Source organism: Colius striatus, chromosome 2 (genome assembly GCF_028858725.1).
Source record: "Colius striatus isolate bColStr4 chromosome 2, bColStr4.1.hap1, whole genome shotgun sequence".
NCBI classification, from domain to species: Eukaryota; Metazoa; Chordata; class Aves; order Coliiformes; family Coliidae; genus Colius; species Colius striatus.
The window spans coordinates 46,156,749-46,175,295 of NC_084760.1; the positions used below are offsets into that span (position 1 = coordinate 46,156,749).

Genomic DNA, 18,547 nt, shown 5'->3' on the forward strand with positions numbered 1-18,547 from the left:
GTGGCCGTCCCCTGTGCTGGGCCCTGGTGAGGCCGCAGCTCGAGTGCTGTGTTCAGTGTTGGGCCCCTCACTGCCAGAGGGACGCTGAGGGGCCGCAGCGTGTCCAGAGCCGGGCAGCGGAGCTGGGGAAGGGGCTGGAGCACAAGTGTGCTGGGGAGGGGCTGAGGGCCCTGGAGCAAGCTGAGGAGAGACAAGATCACTCTCTACAAGTCCCTGACAGGAGGCTGTAGTGAGGTGGGGGTCAGTCAGTCTCTTCTCCCCAGTGAGTGACAGGAGAAGAAACGGCCTCAAGTTGCCCCAGGGGAGGTTTAGACTGGAGCTGAGGAAGAACTTTTTTCCTGAGAGGGTTGTCAGCCCCTGTCCCAGGCTGCCCAGGGAGCTGGTGGAGTCCCCATCCCTGGAGCTATTGCAAAGCCGTGTAGCTGAGGTGCTGAGGGACATGGGTCAGTGGTGGGCTTGGCACTGTGAGGGGAGGGGGTGGACTTGATGGCCTTCTTAAAGGTCTTTTCCAACCACAAAGATTTTATGAATTCAGGGGTTTAGCGGGAAAAACAAAACCCAAAGAGAGTGTGGGAGCAGCCCTGCCAGCACCAGGCAGACACTGCTATCTAGTGGTGCCAGAAAGGGTTGAGCTGCAAGGAGATGAAAGAACATCACAGAGTCAAGCCAGAAAGTGCCCCCACCTCAGTACGGGGGACATGGGGAGGTGGAGCGGGGAACCAGGGGAGCAACCCCTGCAATATGGGCTGCAAAGACAAGACTGAGCCAGAGAGCTACCAGGCAACTTTTCTTTTTATTTCTTATAAAATATATTTCATATTGCTGCTGTAAAAATTTAACATTTCACATTTTTTTAAAATCTCATAACTTTTTTTTTCTCCTTTTTGTTTGTTTGGGGTTTTTTTTTACAATAAAATAATACTCGGAAGACAGCTGAGAAAAAGCTTCAACAAGACAAAAAGAGTAACAATTTCACTTGATAATGGCATTGTCACCGCTCAGTCGGGTGACCAATGGCCCCACAGGGGCACGGCCACTGTGACAGGTGTCCCCCAAACCCTTCCCCAACCACTCCCCCAAAAAGTCTCTTGGGGGTTACCCTGCAGTAAACCGACTGCTTTTGTCTTATGGGATGGGCTGGAAAAAGCCTGGGGGGGGGAAAGGGGAAGGTGAGGAGCAGCTCCTAATTACTTAGTGCCCAATTAATTGGTTCCTATGTACATACATATACACGTGCCAGGAGACAGCGGGTGTTGGAGGGAAAACTCTCCGAGATGGATTTACAGGTCGGGGTTGAAGAGGAGTTTTCTTGTCAAGTGTCTGAGAGGAAAAGTCTGACAGTCAGGAGGCAGTTGGAAGTGAGTTAAAAAATAATAGGAAAGGGAAAAAATAGGGAATGGAGAAAAATATATATATTTATATGTATGTGTATCCAATACCAATCAACCCAACATGACAGGGCGGGAACCTGCTGTCATTTCTGCAAAAACACGAGGTTTTCTGTTTTAAAGGTGGAAAATGTTCCAAAATACACCCCAACCAAAAATTCCAACCCACCTTGCATCAGTTCCTCCATTAAAAAATAACAAGAGAAAAGAGCCCAGAGCAGGAGGACAACCCTGTCCCGAGCAAGTTCGTACCGCAAAAGCCCTTGGCCAAGCAGCTGGTTGTGCCTCTACCCCCAATATAAAACACTCCTAGGAGGGCAGACCCCATCCCACCACCTGCAAGTGCTGTAGGGCCAGAGGGGCCGTGTTCCCCTCATTTACTGAGGGGGACATCCCCCTAGCCCATCCCACACAGGGATGCTGCACTCCTGTGTGTTCCAAAGCCATCAAACACCTTTCTTCTGCCTTTTCTTTATAAAATAAAAAGCATCTCTCTGCTTAAAGTTCTTTTTGTTTTGTTTTTCCAACACCTGAGCTCCCACCAGCGAAAACCCTGATGTGAGGGTCTGCTGCCACACCCTGGTTTTGGGGAATGGATCCCATTTATGGAATGAACCCCCTTGGGGCTGGGATGATGCTGCACCCCACATGGCTTGCTTTGACAATTCCTGAGTGATTGATCCAGATCTAGCACTGCACTATGCTCCTTGAGGCAGAAAGGGTTTAAAAAGGAACAATTAAACTCTCCAGTCTTGCCAGCATCTCTCCGAGTTGGGGTGAGGGAAAGGCACAAGGTCTGAGGAAAACACAAATTCACCCTTTGGTTTTTTTCCTTCTCCTTCCATGCCCTGGGTGCTGCTTCCAGCCTCAGTTTTGCAGAATTACTTTTAAGATCAGAATGCAGTGAGCGGCTGCTGGGCTTCCCAAAGCCCCCAGCAACTCCAGCATCACTGAAAAGCCAGCACCATGGGGCCCTGAAAGGAAGGGAAGAAGCAGGACAGACACCAAGCACTGCAACAACTCCCCCCACGGTTCCACTGGTACAGGGCTGCGGATGCAGAACCTGACATGCTCTGGGAAAGTGTTCTGGCAAGAAAATGCTCAACCCTGGAGCGTGGCAAAGAGTCTCCAACAGCAGCAGGAAGGGAAAGGGCTGTTCCAGACAGTTCAGTCCTAACGCCACGCTCCAATGGGGACTGGAGCCTGAGCCAGAGGCTCTCCAGGAGCAACATCTCTCCTCTTCCCCAGGATCTGAGCCCCAGGAGCTGCCCAGATCCACCTGGGGATGTAACCCTGCAGGTTCCACTCTGCTCTTCCTTTCTAGCTGCCAAATTTTGCAACCACCAGTCGGATGGCAGAGAGACATTCAGGTTGTGGGACGATTCATCATTACAAAGGAACCATTAGATAACATATCTCAAGTTGCTCTGTCTGCCCACCTTATCCCTTCAGGCTGGCAGTGATTGGGGAGCAGGATCAGACTCTCCCAAACACTTGTTTTGTATTTATAAGGAAATTTGGGTCTTTAAAAACACAGCGGGCTCAAACTGCCTGCAGGGATTGCTGTCAGATGGATGGTGGGGGGTTATTGCCCAGGATTGCCAGAAACAGAGCAAAGTAAAATACTACAAATCCACATGAGTGGAGAGAGGGTGAACGGCAATCCTGCTGCCCGTCCCATCGCCGGCCACGTTGGTGTAGGTGGGAGAGCCATGACAAGAAACCAGCAGCAATCTGGGTTGGGTAAAGATAGATTTTTAAAGGTTGGAAGTCAGAAAACTGACTCCCACCTGGCTTGTTGGGATTCAAAAGCAACGGGGGAAGTGTTTTGCTGAATCAGGTGAACCTAAGGGAAAGCCTTCCCAGTCCTCCCAGCTAGTGGAATCATTCATGAGGAGAGAAACAAAACTGCTCAAGCCTAGTTTTGAAAGACACAGTGAGGGCCATGATGTGGACTCGTTACGGAGCTAAGCAGACTCACAAAGCCTAAAATGAGAAGGAGCTACAGGTTACACCTTAAAAATTCTCCTCACTTTTCCCTGATTAGGATTTCTTTCGGCCCTCAAATGCCTCCAAAAACATCATGAGCAAAGACACATCCCTGTGAGGAGAGAAACCCCTGATGTCTGCCCTGCTCGCAGCAACCCACCGGCATTCTTCTTTTTTAAAGCTGTAGCGGTCACTGCCTCCCCTGCCTCAAAGGCCACGAGGGCTTTGCACTTTCTAGGTAGTTCACGGGAGCAGGGAAAGCTGTGCCACGCCTCACCCCAGCCACAGTGTGGGAGATTTTAGGGCTGATTTGGGAAAGTGCAGGAAGCTCTTTTGGTCTCCAGATCACCTACAATCTCCTCCAGACTCTGAGGAACCAGCCTGTCCCTCCCTCCCTCCCAGCCCCAGCTTTTGCTGTACAAAGGGAAATTATTCTTCAGGTTCTTTAAAAAAACCAAAAAATAGCAGAAAAAAGTGTTTTTTCTTACAAAAAAAGGGCAAACCCATCAAGATGTACAATATACAGAAGGAGGAATTTACACGCAGCTCTGGAGGCGTCTTCTGGGGTGCCAGGAGGTACCTCCGAGGTCCCTGGTTGCAGCAGTGAGGGATTCGGGTGCTCCCCAGGCGGGAGCAGGGGAAGGTGGCGGCACCGCGGTGCTGCGCTCAGTCCAGGAAACGCTGACAGGCTTTTTTCCACCGGCAAGCCGTGCACCACTGGTCCCGGTGCTCGATGCCATACACCTTACGGCACTTTTTGGCTTCACCACGGACTTTCCTGTAAGAGGGAAGAGCGGAATTTTTGGTGGGGTATGTCCCCAGGTTCCATTTATCTACCCCCCAGGGCTGGCAGGACCCTCACCTGGCGCCCACGGACACCCTGGGTGGAGAGGTGACAATCAGGTGGGACTTGAGCAGCGGCGTCGGGGGCTGCGGGTCGCTGAAGCTGAGTGAGCGGCTCCGAACCTGCAGGGGATTGGGGGTCACAAGGGCACATGAGACAACACGGTCCCCATCCCAACGGCTGCCCCAGCTTACAAATCCGAATCACACAATCATTCTGGTTGGAAAAGATCTTCAAGATCCTTGAGTCCACCCCCTCCCCTCACACTGCCAAGCCCACCACTAACCCATGTCCCTCAGCACCTCAGCTACACGGCTTTGCAATAGCTCCAGGGATGGGGACTCCACCAACTCCCTGGGCAGCCTGGGACAGGGGCTGACAACCCTCTCAGGGAAAAGCTCTTCTTCAGCTCCAATCTAAACCTCCTCTGGGACAACTTGAGCCCATTCCCTCTTGTCCTGTCATTCATTACTTGGGAGCAGCAACTGATCCACTACAACTTCTTTTCAGGTAGTTGCAGAGTGTTCACGTCTCTCCTCAGTCTCCTCTAGGCTAAATAAACCAGCTCCTTCAGCCACTCCTCGTAAGACTTGTGCTCCAGACAAGTCTTCAAATGTATGAAGTGGGGAGAAAAGAAGTGGAGATGAAGTCCCTTCATCTCTTGGCCCAACCCTGCACCCCATAAGGACAAGGAGGAAACACTCAATGCAGGACTCACCGGTGACAAGGATGGGAGGGTCGAGGTGGCAGTGGCCCAGCTGATGCTGGTGAAGATGTGGGGAGACACTGGAATTTGGATTGAGGGCAATGCCTGTGAGGGAAAAGAAGAATTAATCCTGGAAGCCCCCAGTTCTCACATGCCACCTCACAGGCATCTACCTCCCTGCAAAGACCAGCCTGGAGTAACCTCAAACTGGGAGCATTGGAGGTGAGATAGAAAACCCTGTGCAACCTCTCCTCCTGCTAACATGAGGCACAACACACACACCGTGTCACCCTTCACCAGGGCACAACTGCTTTTGGTTGCAAGACCAAACCACATGCACCACCCTTCGTCAGTGGGAACAGATTTTTGCAGCTATTTATGTAGTTTTTCTGCTTTTAGATGATGTCCCATCCGTTCCCTGGGATGCCAATGGATATACATGCAGCTTGTGCATCTGCACATCCTGTCCCTGCATCAGCTTGCTGTGCTCGGCTCTCAAGCAGCCCCCAAGACAAGGGCCCAGGGTGCCCATGGGGCCATTGCTCACAGTCCCAAGGCTTCCCATGTGCCTCAGAGGCCAGTGCCCCAGTGAGGGTGCAGCAGAGCCACGGCTGCATTCCAGCCCTGTGTTATCTGCCAGCAGAAGGGTGTGTTGCATACCAGCCCAGGGGAAGCGGAAGGGAGCAGAGGCCCAAAGCTCCCCCCAGCCCTGCAACAGGCACGGCAGAAGCACACGAGCCCCTTCACCAGGCTTTAACAAAGACTGTTGCTCAAGGGCTGAAGTGCAGTCAGGCAGGGATGGTGACTCTCTGTACCTCTGGCAATAGAACACCCCGGCAGGGACTTTGCTGAGCAAACTGGATCATGCCATCAACTCACCTGGTAGGCGTGATCAGCTTGGATGTGCCAGAAGGAGCCGGGGGCGGACTGGCTGAGGGCGCTGCTGGCCAGGGCAGGCTCCAGCACCGGCTGCTCCACCACCAGCGCCTCGGGCTTCGCCAGCGCTTGCTGGATGATGATGGGGGCGGAGACAGACGTGGGGCTGGTGGCGGCGGCCGCCTCCGGCGCCGGCTCTTCCTTCACCTGCACTTCGGTGTAGTAGAAATCCTCTTCCCGTTTCCGCTGGTCAGAGTCTGCGCGGTCCCTGCCGGGGAGGAAAGTGGGACAGCAGTGAAAAAGGCGGCCCCTTTTCCATCTCAGGGAAGGTGAGACGACCCCGGTTTCCTCGGGGAGAGTGATCTCGCCTTCCCAAGCAGAGCAGCTCCCTGCCCGGGCTCCAAAGCGTCATGTCGGCTGTGATCAGCAACAGCTACTGCCCCCGCAGCCACTGCCTCTGCAGCGGTTTCAAGGAACATCAATCCCTCTTTCGAGGCCTTTAAAAAAGCTGGAACGTTGGCTAGGCACCGCTGAAAAGCCCCTGCTCGCTTCCAGTCGAGGTCATTAAGCCCCGCAGATCACTCAAGAGGAGGAACCAGCCCCCGAAGTTTTGTGTATTATTTTATCGGGCACTGGATGGCAGTCCAGCGCTGCCTGCTGCATCGCAGCCCTTCTGTCCTGTCCTCTCCCTCCCTTTCCCACAGCGTTCACCTTTGCAAGGGAGGAGGAGAAAAATACAAATGCATTCCAAAAAACATGGACAAAAGCAGAAAACTAGGGCTGGGGTGACAAATGCAATAGGGGGCCAGAGGAGCAGCACACAGCAAAGCTGATCCTCACACCCTGGCAGGTTTTGGGGAGAACATTTTCTCCACACAATGGGGGTTTTGGGAGGAATTCACAGGAAATCAAGATAAAACAAAAACTGCCAAAGGGGTTGTCACTTCTGGGCTGGCACACAGGTGCCCGTGCCAGCCCTGGTGGCTGAGCTGGAGCCAGCCACCGCTGCAGCAGGCACAGCTTGTGAAACACAGCCAGGTTGGGGCTTTTCTGCCTCTGCCCAGGAGCTCGTGTGGACCCTGAACTGCCCCACTGCAAAACACATACCTGAGCTGGGCAGTCCTGAAAGCCCAAATGGGGCTCGTGTGCCTCCCAGAAAGCCCTGTGCACCCTGAAGGTGAAGTGGCTTCAGTGACATGGCTGAGAACTGCCAAGCTCAGTGCACACAGAATCCCAGGATGGTGGGGGTTGGCAGGTCCCTGCAGAGCTCAACCAGCCCAAGCCCCTGCTCAAGCAGGTTCCCCTCCATCAGGGGGCACAGGAACGTGTCCAGGCAGGTTTGGAAACCTCCTGAGGAGGAGTCTCCACACCCTCCCTGGGCAGCCTGGGCCAGGGCTCCCTCACCTCAACACCAAACAAGTTTCTCCTTGTGTTTAAGTGGAAGCTTTTGTTTTCCAGCTTATGTCCATTGTCCTGTCACTGGAGACAACAGAAAAATGTGTCGCTCCATCTGCCCTACACCCACCCTTTAGGTACTTATAAGTATTGATGAAAGGTTGGTATCTCTGATAGTGGGGATATTTACTGCAGGAATTGCAAATGATACAGGGGCAAGAGCCCACAGGCAGGGACCGGGAAGGTGAAAACTTGGCCTTACCCGAGGTGCTGGGTCTTGACATGCCGCTTGATGCCGACGATGGAGCGCAGGACCTTGCCGCAGCTTGGCCACAGGCACTTGTACATCACCTTCACCGAGTTCTGTCGGACAGACAGCCCATGTCATTCCCTCCCTGCTGGCGGCGTCCCCTCCACGGGATGACGGCTCAGCTCCAGCCACCCCGCCAGGGCTGGGACCAGCCCCTAGCAGCAATACCTTTCTCTTGCGTGGAGCAGGTTCATCGAGGAGAAAGGGGTCAGAGTCGGTCTCGAAGCCGTCGTCCAGCTGTGGGGAGCTCAGGGCCTCACTCGAATACTTGGGGCTGCCGGCAGGGTGTGGGGGCGAAGGGGTGGAGATGTCGCTGCCCCCACTCCAGTGCCCGCTGGTGGTGCTGCTGCCGCTGTCAGACACGTCACCGCTCTCCTTCCAGGGATCGCAGGCCACCCGTGAGGCTGCGGGGAGGGGATGCAGGCTGTCACTGTGCGGTCACCTTCAGCTCAGGGCAACCAAACCCCCCAAGGCAGAGATCTGCCCTGAGGCTGGATAACCCACAGCAATAGTTGGCATCTATTTATTTATTTATTAAAAAAACCCCAAGCAACAAACCCAGACTTGGCAAGGTGAAGCCTTTGCACCTTCATTCAGTGCCAGCTCCCAATTATTGGTCGTTTATCCCTTGGATTTTTTTTCCCCTCCCCATCCTCCCTGGCACTGGTGCAACCCCGCGGGCACAGCCGGCACATGGCGAGCTGCCAGCACCGGGGCACACACATTTCCCACAGCTCCACAGGGTTATTTTTATCCCTCCAACTGCATTTGACTCTTTGGGAATGAAACTGCCTCTAAAAAAAGGAGTGACCGGGTGGTGCTCCCCAGGCCCAGGACTCCGGCACGGGGCTCCCCTGTCCCCCAGGACTGCTGCAGAGAGCAAGGTTACCCCCACCACGCAGCCAGGGGCATGCCGGCTTGTTTGGCCCCAACTGGTGCTGCAACCTCTGGGCTCTGACATGACCCCTCGCTACAAGAAAGTATATTTTTAGGCCTCTCACAACAGGAAACACACTGAGGTGCCGAATGTGTCCAGAGATGGGCAGTGGAGCTGGGGAAGGGTCTGGAGAATATGTCGGATGAGAAACAGCTGCAGTAACTGAGGTTATTTAGTCTGGAGGAGGCTGAGGGGAGACATGATTACTCTCTGCAACCACCCGACAGGAGGCTGTAGCAAGGTGGGAATTGGTCTCTTCTCTCCGGTAACAAGTGACAGGAGAAGAAGAGACAGCCTCAAGTTGCAGCAGGGGAGGTTTAGATTGGAGCTGAGGAAGAACTTTTGCCCTGAGAGGGTTGTCAGCCCCTGTCCCAGGCTGCCCAGGGAGCTGGTGGAGTCCCCATCCCTGGAGCTATTGCAAAGCCGTGTAGCTGAGGTGCTGAGGGACATGGGTTAGTGGTGGGCTTGGCACTGTGAGGGGAGGTGGTGGAGTCGACGATTTTAAAGGTCTTTTCCAGCAGAAAGGATTCTCTCATTCTATGACCCTGGTGCCATCTCCAGCCTTGGGCATCCCTGTACCAGCAGGTACTTGGCACTAGGCATAAAAACAACAAGGCAGCCAGCAAGTGCCCCAGCACTGAAATCCAAAGGACACAGCATATTCCTCCATATCTTTTGTTTCAGGTGTTTTTTTCCTAAGTATAAATATGTACATTTGAAAATACACACTCACGGTGGATGCCGCTCTCACTGGCAGGAGGGCTCTGCACCACAGGGCTGCAGGAGAGGCTGGTCAGCACCATGGCTGCCACCATCTCATCCATCTCCACAGCGGCGTCAGCTTTCCTGTGCCATGAAGGAAGAGATGTGAAACATGCGGAGCAGAAAGCAGAGAAACAGCCTGGGTACAACCTGGGGAGCCACCGGGCACCCAAAGGGCAGCACAACCTGCAGCAGTAGTGCAGGTTCACCCCCACTGGCTCCCTCATAGACTTGGAGTCATTTTTAAACTACTGGCACGGGTGATTTATCCCCATTTAAAAGAAAAAAAACCATAAAATCCCCTTAATCCTAAATTTAACCATCCTGTGGTTAATCGCAGGCTGGGAAGGCAGATACATCCCAGCATCACCACTCGTTCCATTGCTGTAAAACCAAGCGCGAGCGCTGCCAGAGCCACCAAGGGCCCCTCTCTCCCCACCCCCCATCAAGTGAGATACCACCAGCCACAGGCACGAACCTCTTGGGAACATCGATATTGCTGGATACGGATCTGTGCAGAGCCTCGGCGGGGCTGGGCCCGCTGGCTGTGGGCAGGGAGAGAGGCTGGAGTGGAGCTGGAGGCTGGAGCGGGGCCTGCTGCATGTCCTGTGCCCTCCAGCACGCCTGCGGGTCCTGCTCGGGCAGCAGCACCTTCACCTTGTCGCACAGAGCGTTGTGCTGCTCCACAAGGCCAGCACCCTCCTGTCCATTGTAGGTGACGAGGACCTGAAAATGATACAAGAGGAGGTTTGTCTGTGCTACCTGCCTCCTCCTCATTGCTCCCAGGGAACATCAGTCTCACTGCAGTACAAATGCTAGGGGATCCCTCCTCCTCCCACATTGGAGGCCACAAGAGGGCTTTAGGACAAAGGCAGAGCCCATCCTGAAGGGCTTGGACTTCAGACTCCCATCACAGCAAACCAAAAGCGTGGCCAGGGTTCTTCCCAACCCCACCACCAAGAGATCTGCTCTTCCCAACTCCAGTAATCCCAAGGTGACGGATTTCCCGAGCCACTATCAGCTGCCTGTCTGAGCATGGTGACATTGGGTGGGCTTCTCTCTGATTAATTTGTCTGCTTTGGCTTTGTCCTCATGCCATCCTGCTGCAAGGACTCCCAAAATTATTACACACCCTGGCAAAGTATGTTGATGAATTAAAAGCTGGAGGGAGATGAAGAAATGGAGGTTTCCCAGGTGAAGTGAAACTTGGCTCCTTCGGGCAGGGGAAGGAGATGGGCAAACCTCACCTTCTTCTTCACAGTCTCAAACTCCTCCTTATGGGCAGCTTCCCACCACTAACTACCACCCAGGAGCCTATTTCTGTTAATGTAAAAATATCTGTGTCGAAAGATGCTTCACGTGTTTCTGGCTATTTATAAGAACAGGAACATCTGTTTAAGGAAGCACCACAGGTGTCGTACCAAGAAGCCAATACAGGATGGACATATGCACCCAAACCCTGACTGGGGAGAAGCCTGTGAGACCACTTTGGGTGAGACCTCCAGCAGAAACACCGTGGCAGAAAAAGCCACCCACAGCAGGACCAGGGTTAAGGAGATCAGGGCAAGGATCAGGACACAGAAGATGCCGACCCTACTTTCTGAAAACAAGGAGCAAGGCTTCCCCGTGAATCACATGGGGAATCATGCATGGCACAAGCAGCTGACATCTCTGGCTTTGCACAGGTCCCAGACGTCGCTGGGAGGTGAATGCACCCCATCACTATTTTTGAGCTATCCCCAGGAGCAAAGCAAGCAAACAAAATCCTCCACAGCAGAGCATGTAGGAGAAAACAACTCTCACTGCCCTGTGGTTAACAGGCAGGGGGAAGGAGGAGTCAGAAAACCAAACAGAGGCCTTATTTACACTCCATTTCACAAACTCTGCCCAGAAAAGGTTTTACAGTTCTGCAGGTAGCAGCCAGGAAACAGGCTCTGCGTCAGTCGCTCGTGGCTCTCCTCAGACAGTGCTGCCTGTCCAGCTGTTAACAGGAACCAGGCTGGCAGGCTCGTGAGCATGCACTGCTCTCTCACCCAGGCAGTATCCCTAAGGACAAGGCACGACTCTCCTAAGCATCAGGAGCCCGGGGCACAAGAAATGGCAGGGTCCTGATGGACTACATCTCCTTTCTAGACAAGCCGTTGCATTTCTCTAAGAGCTTCTTCACCACACACATCCACACCATTGACCAAGCTCTTAGCCACACATCTCATCGCCATTGGGACTAAGCTGGGGGTGCTCCTTGCCACTTCTCTTTAGGTGTGATTGGGGGTTAAGGAGAGAGAGGATGAGTTCATGGAAGAGAAGTCCACTAGGAGTCACCAAATGGATAAAAACCACCCCCCTTAGGCTCAGACAGTTGAAGAACGCTGGAGGGAAACGTCAGGTCCTCTGGACAGCCACTTTTGACCAAGATTGGAGACATCTGCAGAAGGACGATCCAAACCCACCAGGCACAGCCAGTGCTGAGTGCGCTAATGTCAACACCCACTAACGGCTCTCAGTAATTACAGACCCCCTACTGCCCCTCACATCAGGAGAGCCCCGGGACTTTGCTCCCCCAGCCAAGGACACCGAGAGCCTCCTTACGTACCTGCTGCTGGGGACCAGGGCTGGGGAACCTGAGTGCCTGGCTGCTCTCCTCTGCAGATGGCACATGGGCTCCATCCTCTCGTGCCACCGCGTGGGCTGACGCCTGGCTGAGGTCGGGCTGAAAGCTGGGGATCTGGGTGGCCACCAGCACCCCGTCGGCCAAGGCACCAGGGGCAGAGACACGCGTGCCTAGCAGGGAGCGCTTCCCCAGGCGCCTGGACAGCACACTCGCCATCTCGGACACACTATGGAAGAAAAACACATGGGGATGTCACCTCCAGTGCGGGACCATGATGTTCAACTGGTGTCTCCTCCCCCAGCAGCAGCAGCCCCTGGTGTCGAGACCCCTTGAAGACATGGAGCTCTTCTGACCCTGCAGCTCTTTTCCTTATGGTCATTTCTAAGCCCCTCTGGAAACAAAAAAAAGGGATGAGGTAGCCTAAAGGAAACTCCACAGACACAGTAAGGACAGCCCTCGGAGCCCAGAGCCCCCTCTAAAGCTGCCACTGGTGCATGCACTCGGGGCCACTGCGGCTATTCCCGCCTGTCACACTGAGACCCGCCACCGGTGCTCTTCAACCACGACCTCTAGACTTGGGCCCGTGGCCAGCACAGTCCTGCAACTTGCCTGCCCGTGTCCTGGAAAGGGAGGAAAGTTCTCTGGCAGCAAAAGCCAGCACCCCTTCTCAACGGCACCCCAATGCTCCCCTTTATGACAGCTCTTGTGCTTTTTGAGAGAGGTTTCTCCAAGCTTGCAGCTCATACCCAGCACTCCCAGGGTCAGTCTGGCAACACAACAGGAGCATTCTTATCCTAAAATATTTCTCTCTAACTATCTTTAACCTGTTTTCACCACCGAAATAATTCCCCTTTCCTCTGACACAGGTTTTCCTCGTGTTGATGTGGCTCTGCTAGCTAGCCCATCCAGAGAGCAGCTTGTCCAGCTTGTTTCTTTGGGTTTACAGATTTTACTGCCATTTTAAAAGAAAAAAAGTGTTTAAAGGTTTCCTTAAAAGCAAAGGACAATCAGGCACAGGGACAGACGATGCACTCAGCCCTGATAAATCCGATGGCTCCAGCAGCACACACTGTCCTCCTCCATTCCATCCATCCTCCTCCCAATGTCTCTTCCACTGCAACACCCTCTCCAAGGAGCACAAGAAGCATGAACACGTGCTGCAGCAAGGCTAGAAGGTGACAAGTATGCCTAGGCTTCAGGAGGAGGGAGAGGAGACAAGAGGATTGGTGTGTGGCCTCATGTCTCAGGGTGCACCAAAAAAAGCCACGTGCTTTCACACCAACAAACCAGTCACCTTTGCCACCTGGCCTGGGCTCATCAGCGAGCGTCACCCAGCTGGCTGGGCACTGCGGGTGTCTATTTGTCAGCTGTCTGGGTTGGAGCACAACCTGGACGACAGAGAGTCCAAGTCCGAGGAGCTGAGGAGCTGTTGCTTGTGCAAGAAGGAAGATTAAGCTGGAGCTGCCAGGCGCTTGCACCCTGACCCTCCCCCTCCTCACGTGAGGGAGGCTCGGTTCCCCGTCAGGAAGCGGCGGCGTTTTAACGGCACATCAAACACAACTCTTTTTGTGATACCTGGAGCTCGCTGCTCCTCCTCACCTCCGACCATCCCAGGAAGGGTTACTCCGAACCATGTCCCGCTTCAAAGGACACCCGAGATTAACAAGTGGTTTTATGAATAACTCTATGCACTCCGCTCACTTTGGCCTTCCCCTAATCCTGCTGTCCCCAAGTAGAAAATTAACAGCTATTTAGGAGCCATAAAGAATAGAACAGGAAGAGCAGGAGTGGGTGTGAAATGGGTAGAAGTGTGCTGGGGAAAGCACCTCGCACCAGGGCTGCCTGTCCCACAGTGCACAGGGACCTGGCTGATGCTGTCACCACCATCCCTCCAGAGCAGGATCAAAGAGGCCGAGGCGGATGGCTGAGCAAAGCTGCTCCTTCGGCTTCCCTCTTATCTCACCCTGTCTGAGGAACATGCCAGGGGATGCTCCAGAGCCCACTCTGTCCTATAACATCTTTTTTTCCCCCACAATGTAACATGTTTCCTGATGACCACAAGCTCTGCTCTCAGAACTTCTCATCCCAAAGGAGAGCGAAAGGTCTGGTGAGGGCGGACACAGCGGTTTGCCTCAAATCCCAAGAGTGAAGCTGTGACAAAGCCTCTCCACCCTGCCATGGGGCATTAAGCACCAGACCGCATTTCCTCCAGCATCACCAGAAAACACTGCTCTCGGATATGCTGGGCAGTGGGATTTGAGGTCTGCCCCTCAGAGGGCCGGGGGAGGCGATGCGGTGACGTCAGTGCCACCGCCGAATCTCGCGCCGCCTCCCTGCCAGTCGGCACACGCCGGTTTGAAGGCAGCGTTTGGCGGGTGGCCTGGTGCGGGAAGGGCAGCGCCGAAGGTGGGGAAGCTGCTTCTCATTTCCTTCGGGGTTTCCTTTTGCCTTCTCTTTCCTTCCCCGCTCCATTCCGGGAGGGGGGGGAGCAGGAGGGAGGAGAGAGACGCGGGCACAACCCGGGGGAAGGAAAACCCTCCCCAAAAGAGACTTTGCAGAGCCACACCTGCTTCCAGCAGACCTTTGAATGCCAGATCCCTTTTTGGGCACTCAGCCCACGGCCGAGGGTGACACGCCAACGTCGGAAAAAAACCAACTCCTTCCCCTGCCGTGCCCCAAAACACAAAGCAAGAAGAGGAGCAGGAGCTGGGAGGGCGTGAGCGGCGCAGGCGGAGCCGGGAGGCCACGCTGCCGGCCACGGCGAGCCCTCCCAGCTGTTAGCAATCACGCGCCGCGGGGGTCACAGCCGCCACGGAGCACACATTATTCCTCGCTTCAATGCCGGGCGTGTATTTTGGACGAGGTGGTTTGGTTTGTTTTTTCTCCCCCAGCTCTCGCCCGGGAAAACCGTCGGCCCCTTGTGCCTATCGGCGCTGCCGTCAGCGGAGCGAAGCCCCCGCAGAGGTTTGGGAAAGGAGAAGGCGCCTTGTCTGGCAAACGGGGAAGGTCTGGGGGCCACGGCAAAGAGGGGAGGGTGCCCCAGCATTCACCCTAGCTGGTTTGTCCAGGGTTTGCCGGGAGACAGGCAGCTCCTGCCCCCATGGTACTGCAGCAACCAGCACCGCCAGTACAGATTCCCTCCCCCCAAAATGTGCAATTACAGCACATCTCGCATCTTTCTCCCTTTTTTTTAAAAAAAAGGAATAAATGCTGGTCGGTTCCCTCGAATCCAGCTAACTCCTGCCACAGGTCACAGATCAGCAACCCGGACTGCAAAATCCACCCTGTAAGCGACTCCAAATGCTGCAATAATTGCGAACAAACCCCAGTTTTTCACTTTTTCTGCGCCCTCCCCCTCCCCTCAAAAAAACCCCTCTTCATCCCAAAAGCCTTTTACAAACCAGACTCCAGCCCTGCGCTCCTCAGCACACACGACCGGGAAACAAGATAACCAAACCGAGCCCTCTGCAAAGTTTGGGCTGTTATTACAACAAGAAGCAACAAGGAGCTACCGACCCCTGGCCAGAGCCAAACCCAAGCGGGACCTAACCCTCACGGGCACGAATACAAAACGGGCGCTTCCCCAAAGAGCTCCCTCCCAGTCTCGCCCCGGCTTAGGTTCCGCCCGCGGACATGTCACGGCGCGGCCACGCTGTACCGATGCCGGGAAGGGCTCACTGAGACCCTCACCCACCGCCCGGCGATCCCGAAGGAAAAACGCTTTTGGAGAACGCGCACCCCGCTAAAAAAGGCGCTCTGTGGTGCAGGCAGGAATGCCGGCGCGGGCAGAGCCGCTTCCCCGGCCTCCGGCGGGCCGCTGCGTGCCGGCAGCGAAGGCGGTCAGGAAGGAAAAGGGCGGGAGTTTGGTGCTTTCTGGGAGCTGTGCCGGCGGAGTGTGACTTGAAGCCATCGTTCGGGCACCGGGAGCAGACCGGGCAGTACATGCACGGCATGTACGCGTGCATGCGTGTACGGGGCCCGCGGCTGGGGGGGTTGGCAGGGCCCGTGGGGAAGATGGCAGGGGAGGAGGAGGCGTGTGCCCGGGCCTGCCGTGGAGGGCGGCACCGGGCAGGGCACGTGTGCGCGGGGCGGGCTGCGGCGGGCGGGGGACATGCACGGGGAAGGAAGGGGGGGACACACGGACCGGGCAAGCTGGGGGGGCGGGGCATGCACCGGGAAGGGGGGGCCGTGCACCGGGCACAGGCCTCGGTTGGGCGGGACATGCACGGGAAGAAGCGGGGTGGGGGGGTGGATTTGCAATGGGGGGGGGGGGGGGTGTTTGTGCATGCAGGAGGCGGGGGTGTGCATGCAACGGGGGGCCGTGGGGCGGCTGGAAGGATAGAAACAGCGGGCAGCGATGTGCATGCAGCGGGCAGGCCCCAGGGGAAGGGGTGCCCGCACCGGGGGACGGCAGAGACCCGAAGAGGGGCTGAGGGAGCAGGGGTTGCGGGGGGGGAATTCGGAGCCGGCTGCCCCTTGGGAAGCGGGTCGCACGGCGGGAGAGCGGGCCCGGCGCGGCTCTTACCTCCGGCGCGGCTCCCGCCTGCCCCCGCCCTCCTCCGCCCGCCGCAGCTTGTTTTGAAATCCCCGTCCCCGCCGCGGCCGGCTCACGTACGCGGCGGCCCCGGGCTGGACCCGCCGGGCGGGGCGGGGAGGAGCCGGGGCCGGGGAGGCGCGGCGCGGCCGGGCGGGAACCGCCGCTCCCGCGCGCGCGTTTTTTCTCTTGCTTTAATTATTATATTTAGCTTCTTTTTCTTTTTTTTTCCCGACGATGCCAGACAGAAAGAAGGGAGAGAGAGGGGGAAGCAAGGCCGGGCAGGGGATGCCCACCGCCCCCGCTACTCACAGCGTCCGGGGAGCCCCGCTCCGCGCCTCGCCGCCGGCCGGGTTAAAGCTCCCGGGGCCGGGCTGGTGTAAACAACCTCCCCACATGCTCAGCCCCTTCCTGCGCATTGGCTCCGCCGCTCCCTTTAAATGCACGCCCCCGCCACCCGGCCCTGGCCCGGCCGCCGCTCCCGCCGGGCTCCTTCGCTCCAGCACGGCGGATGCCGCTACTCCCCGCCTGCCCCTCCGCAGGAGGGGAAAGGCAGGCAGGAGGTTGGTGATGGGCATATCCCTCCCGGCTCTCCCCGCCAAGCGGGCCGGCTCCCGGCAGGCAGGGCTCCGGAGAAAGGCCTTATATCCCTCGCGGCTCCGCTGTTCAGCCGCGGCCGGGCGAGTGGTGGGGGAGGGAGGCAGGCAGGGGATGCCGGCTGCTCATGCTCGCTCTTATTGCTTACCAAACTGTACTGGCCTCAAAAAAACATTTTTCGAAATACATTTTAAGTTTTAGCCATCGTGGCTTTTTGCTTCTGTGGGGCCAGGGCTGCATGTCACACTCCTGGCCAAGAGCTGGGGCTGCTCTGCACCCCGATACCCTCTTGTCTGAGAGCCAGGGCTCCCTGCTACCCTCCTGCCCAGGACATCGGGCTGCCCCACACCCTGTCACCCTCTTGCCCAAGAGCCAGGGCTCCCTGTCACCCCACTGCACTTCTACCCCTACCAAGGGTCCTGTCTGTGCAGCTGGAGCCTCTCAGTTTACTTTTAGTAAACTCTAACCCTAATTTATCTTTATTTCAAGGGGACATCACATTGACCCTGACTTGAGTGCCTACTGCAACTCTCTGTATGCAAACCTTAAAGGTTTTTCTTCTGCTGGAGCAGCTTCACTGGTCTCACGGTATCTGTTTAGCAATAAAGGAGAATTCCTTTCATTTGGGGCACTGAATTTCCCTCCTCAAAGCCCCAACTCCTGAGTACCCTGTGACAAAAAATGCCCAGTTTTGTTGCTTGTCCCCTTATAGCAGGTTATGGCAATGGATGCAGCAGCCAACACTATGCCTTTGGGCTTTACTTGGGATGCCCCAAATACTGATTCATACCCCTCAGGATAAAAAAACCCCAATATGCCTCCCCACTGTCAGAAGGGTCACTCACTACCAGACTGTTGAGGTAATCCCCATTAACACCTCGGTACAGGCAAGGCCATTTAATGTGTGTCAGCTACCAGAGAAAAATGCTGGGCCTATAGCCAGCTTAAACAAACAAACAAACAAACAAAACAAAAGAGTGTATTTTTACCACCAACTAATATGCACAACACAACCACGATTTTGCTATAGTTGTCAAAGGTAAATTATTGGGATAGAAATGGGTTATCATCCACTTGTATATAAAATGAAACCTGCCTTGTCTGTATGAGGACTATAGTAATTCTCAACAATAAATGCATCTGTACTTTGTTTTGTCCAGTAAACGTAAAGTACCTTCTCTAAAGCACCCAAAATCTTCTGCTTCCAGTAACACTCCTAAATGTCCTCCCAAGCTCCTCAAGGCTTGGATTTCCAAGTCAATACCTGTTAAGATGAAAAGTGAGTTCTGACGTATGCAGATGAGGGCACCTTGCGCGGCAATCTCACGCGTGTTAGGAGGCGGCTTCCTCCACAGAGATGTGCTGCTGCAACGTGTGAGTTGAGGCGTTTTAAACGGGCCCGGACAGGGGGCTGGGAGGGCACCACACAGCGTTGGCAGAGTCTTCCCTGGGCAGTTAATTAATTGGCTCAGTGATGCTTGGCCCCATGCCAAGCTTGGCCACTCCTCCAGGCCTGAGGGTCAGGACGTGGGAGCCGGCGGGCGGGGAGAGGAGGGTGGGCTGGCAATGAGTAGGACCTGCTCTGGACCCCTGCCTGC

The 18,547-nt window shown here is 55.5% G+C and overlaps 1 protein-coding gene across 2 annotated transcripts; it reads right to left on the reverse strand.

Moving 5' to 3' along the window:
* Window positions 1-829: 829 nt before the first annotated feature.
* On the reverse strand, window positions 830-16,716 carry ZNF395 (zinc finger protein 395). 2 transcript variants are annotated; one of them, XM_061990363.1, is made up of 10 exons: window positions 16,665-16,716; window positions 11,801-12,044; window positions 9,686-9,933; window positions 9,179-9,291; window positions 7,677-7,912; window positions 7,461-7,561; window positions 5,807-6,071; window positions 4,940-5,032; window positions 4,240-4,343; window positions 830-4,155 (listed from the first exon to the last, which is right to left on the reverse strand). In XM_061990363.1, exons 2-10 carry the CDS (start codon window positions 12,032-12,034, stop codon window positions 4,044-4,046), a joined length of 1,506 nt encoding a protein of 501 aa, XP_061846347.1. In that variant the 5' UTR covers window positions 12,035-12,044; window positions 16,665-16,716; the 3' UTR covers window positions 830-4,043. The 2 variants fall into 2 exon arrangements, with proteins under 2 accessions (XP_061846347.1, XP_061846346.1); XM_061990362.1 differs by lacking the exon at window positions 16,665-16,716 and adding an exon at window positions 16,344-16,418.
* Between the last annotated feature and the right edge of the window lie 1,831 nt (window positions 16,717-18,547).

What these genes read in the sequence shown, in the direction of transcription:
- ZNF395 (XM_061990363.1), bottom strand. Translation starts at nt 12,034, where the DNA reads ATGGCGAGTGTGCTGTCCAGGCGCCTGGGGAAGCGCTCCCTGCTAGGC. An exon ending in GCCCTGGTCCCCAGCAGCAG is followed by an intron (nt 9,934 to 11,800) that starts GTACGTAAGGAG and finishes TATCATTTTCAG; the next exon opens with GTCCTCGTCACCTACAATGG. An exon ending in CTGCTCCACGCAAGAGAAAG is followed by an intron (nt 7,562 to 7,676) that starts GTATTGCTGCTA and finishes TCTGTCCGACAG; the next exon opens with AACTCGGTGAAGGTGATGTA.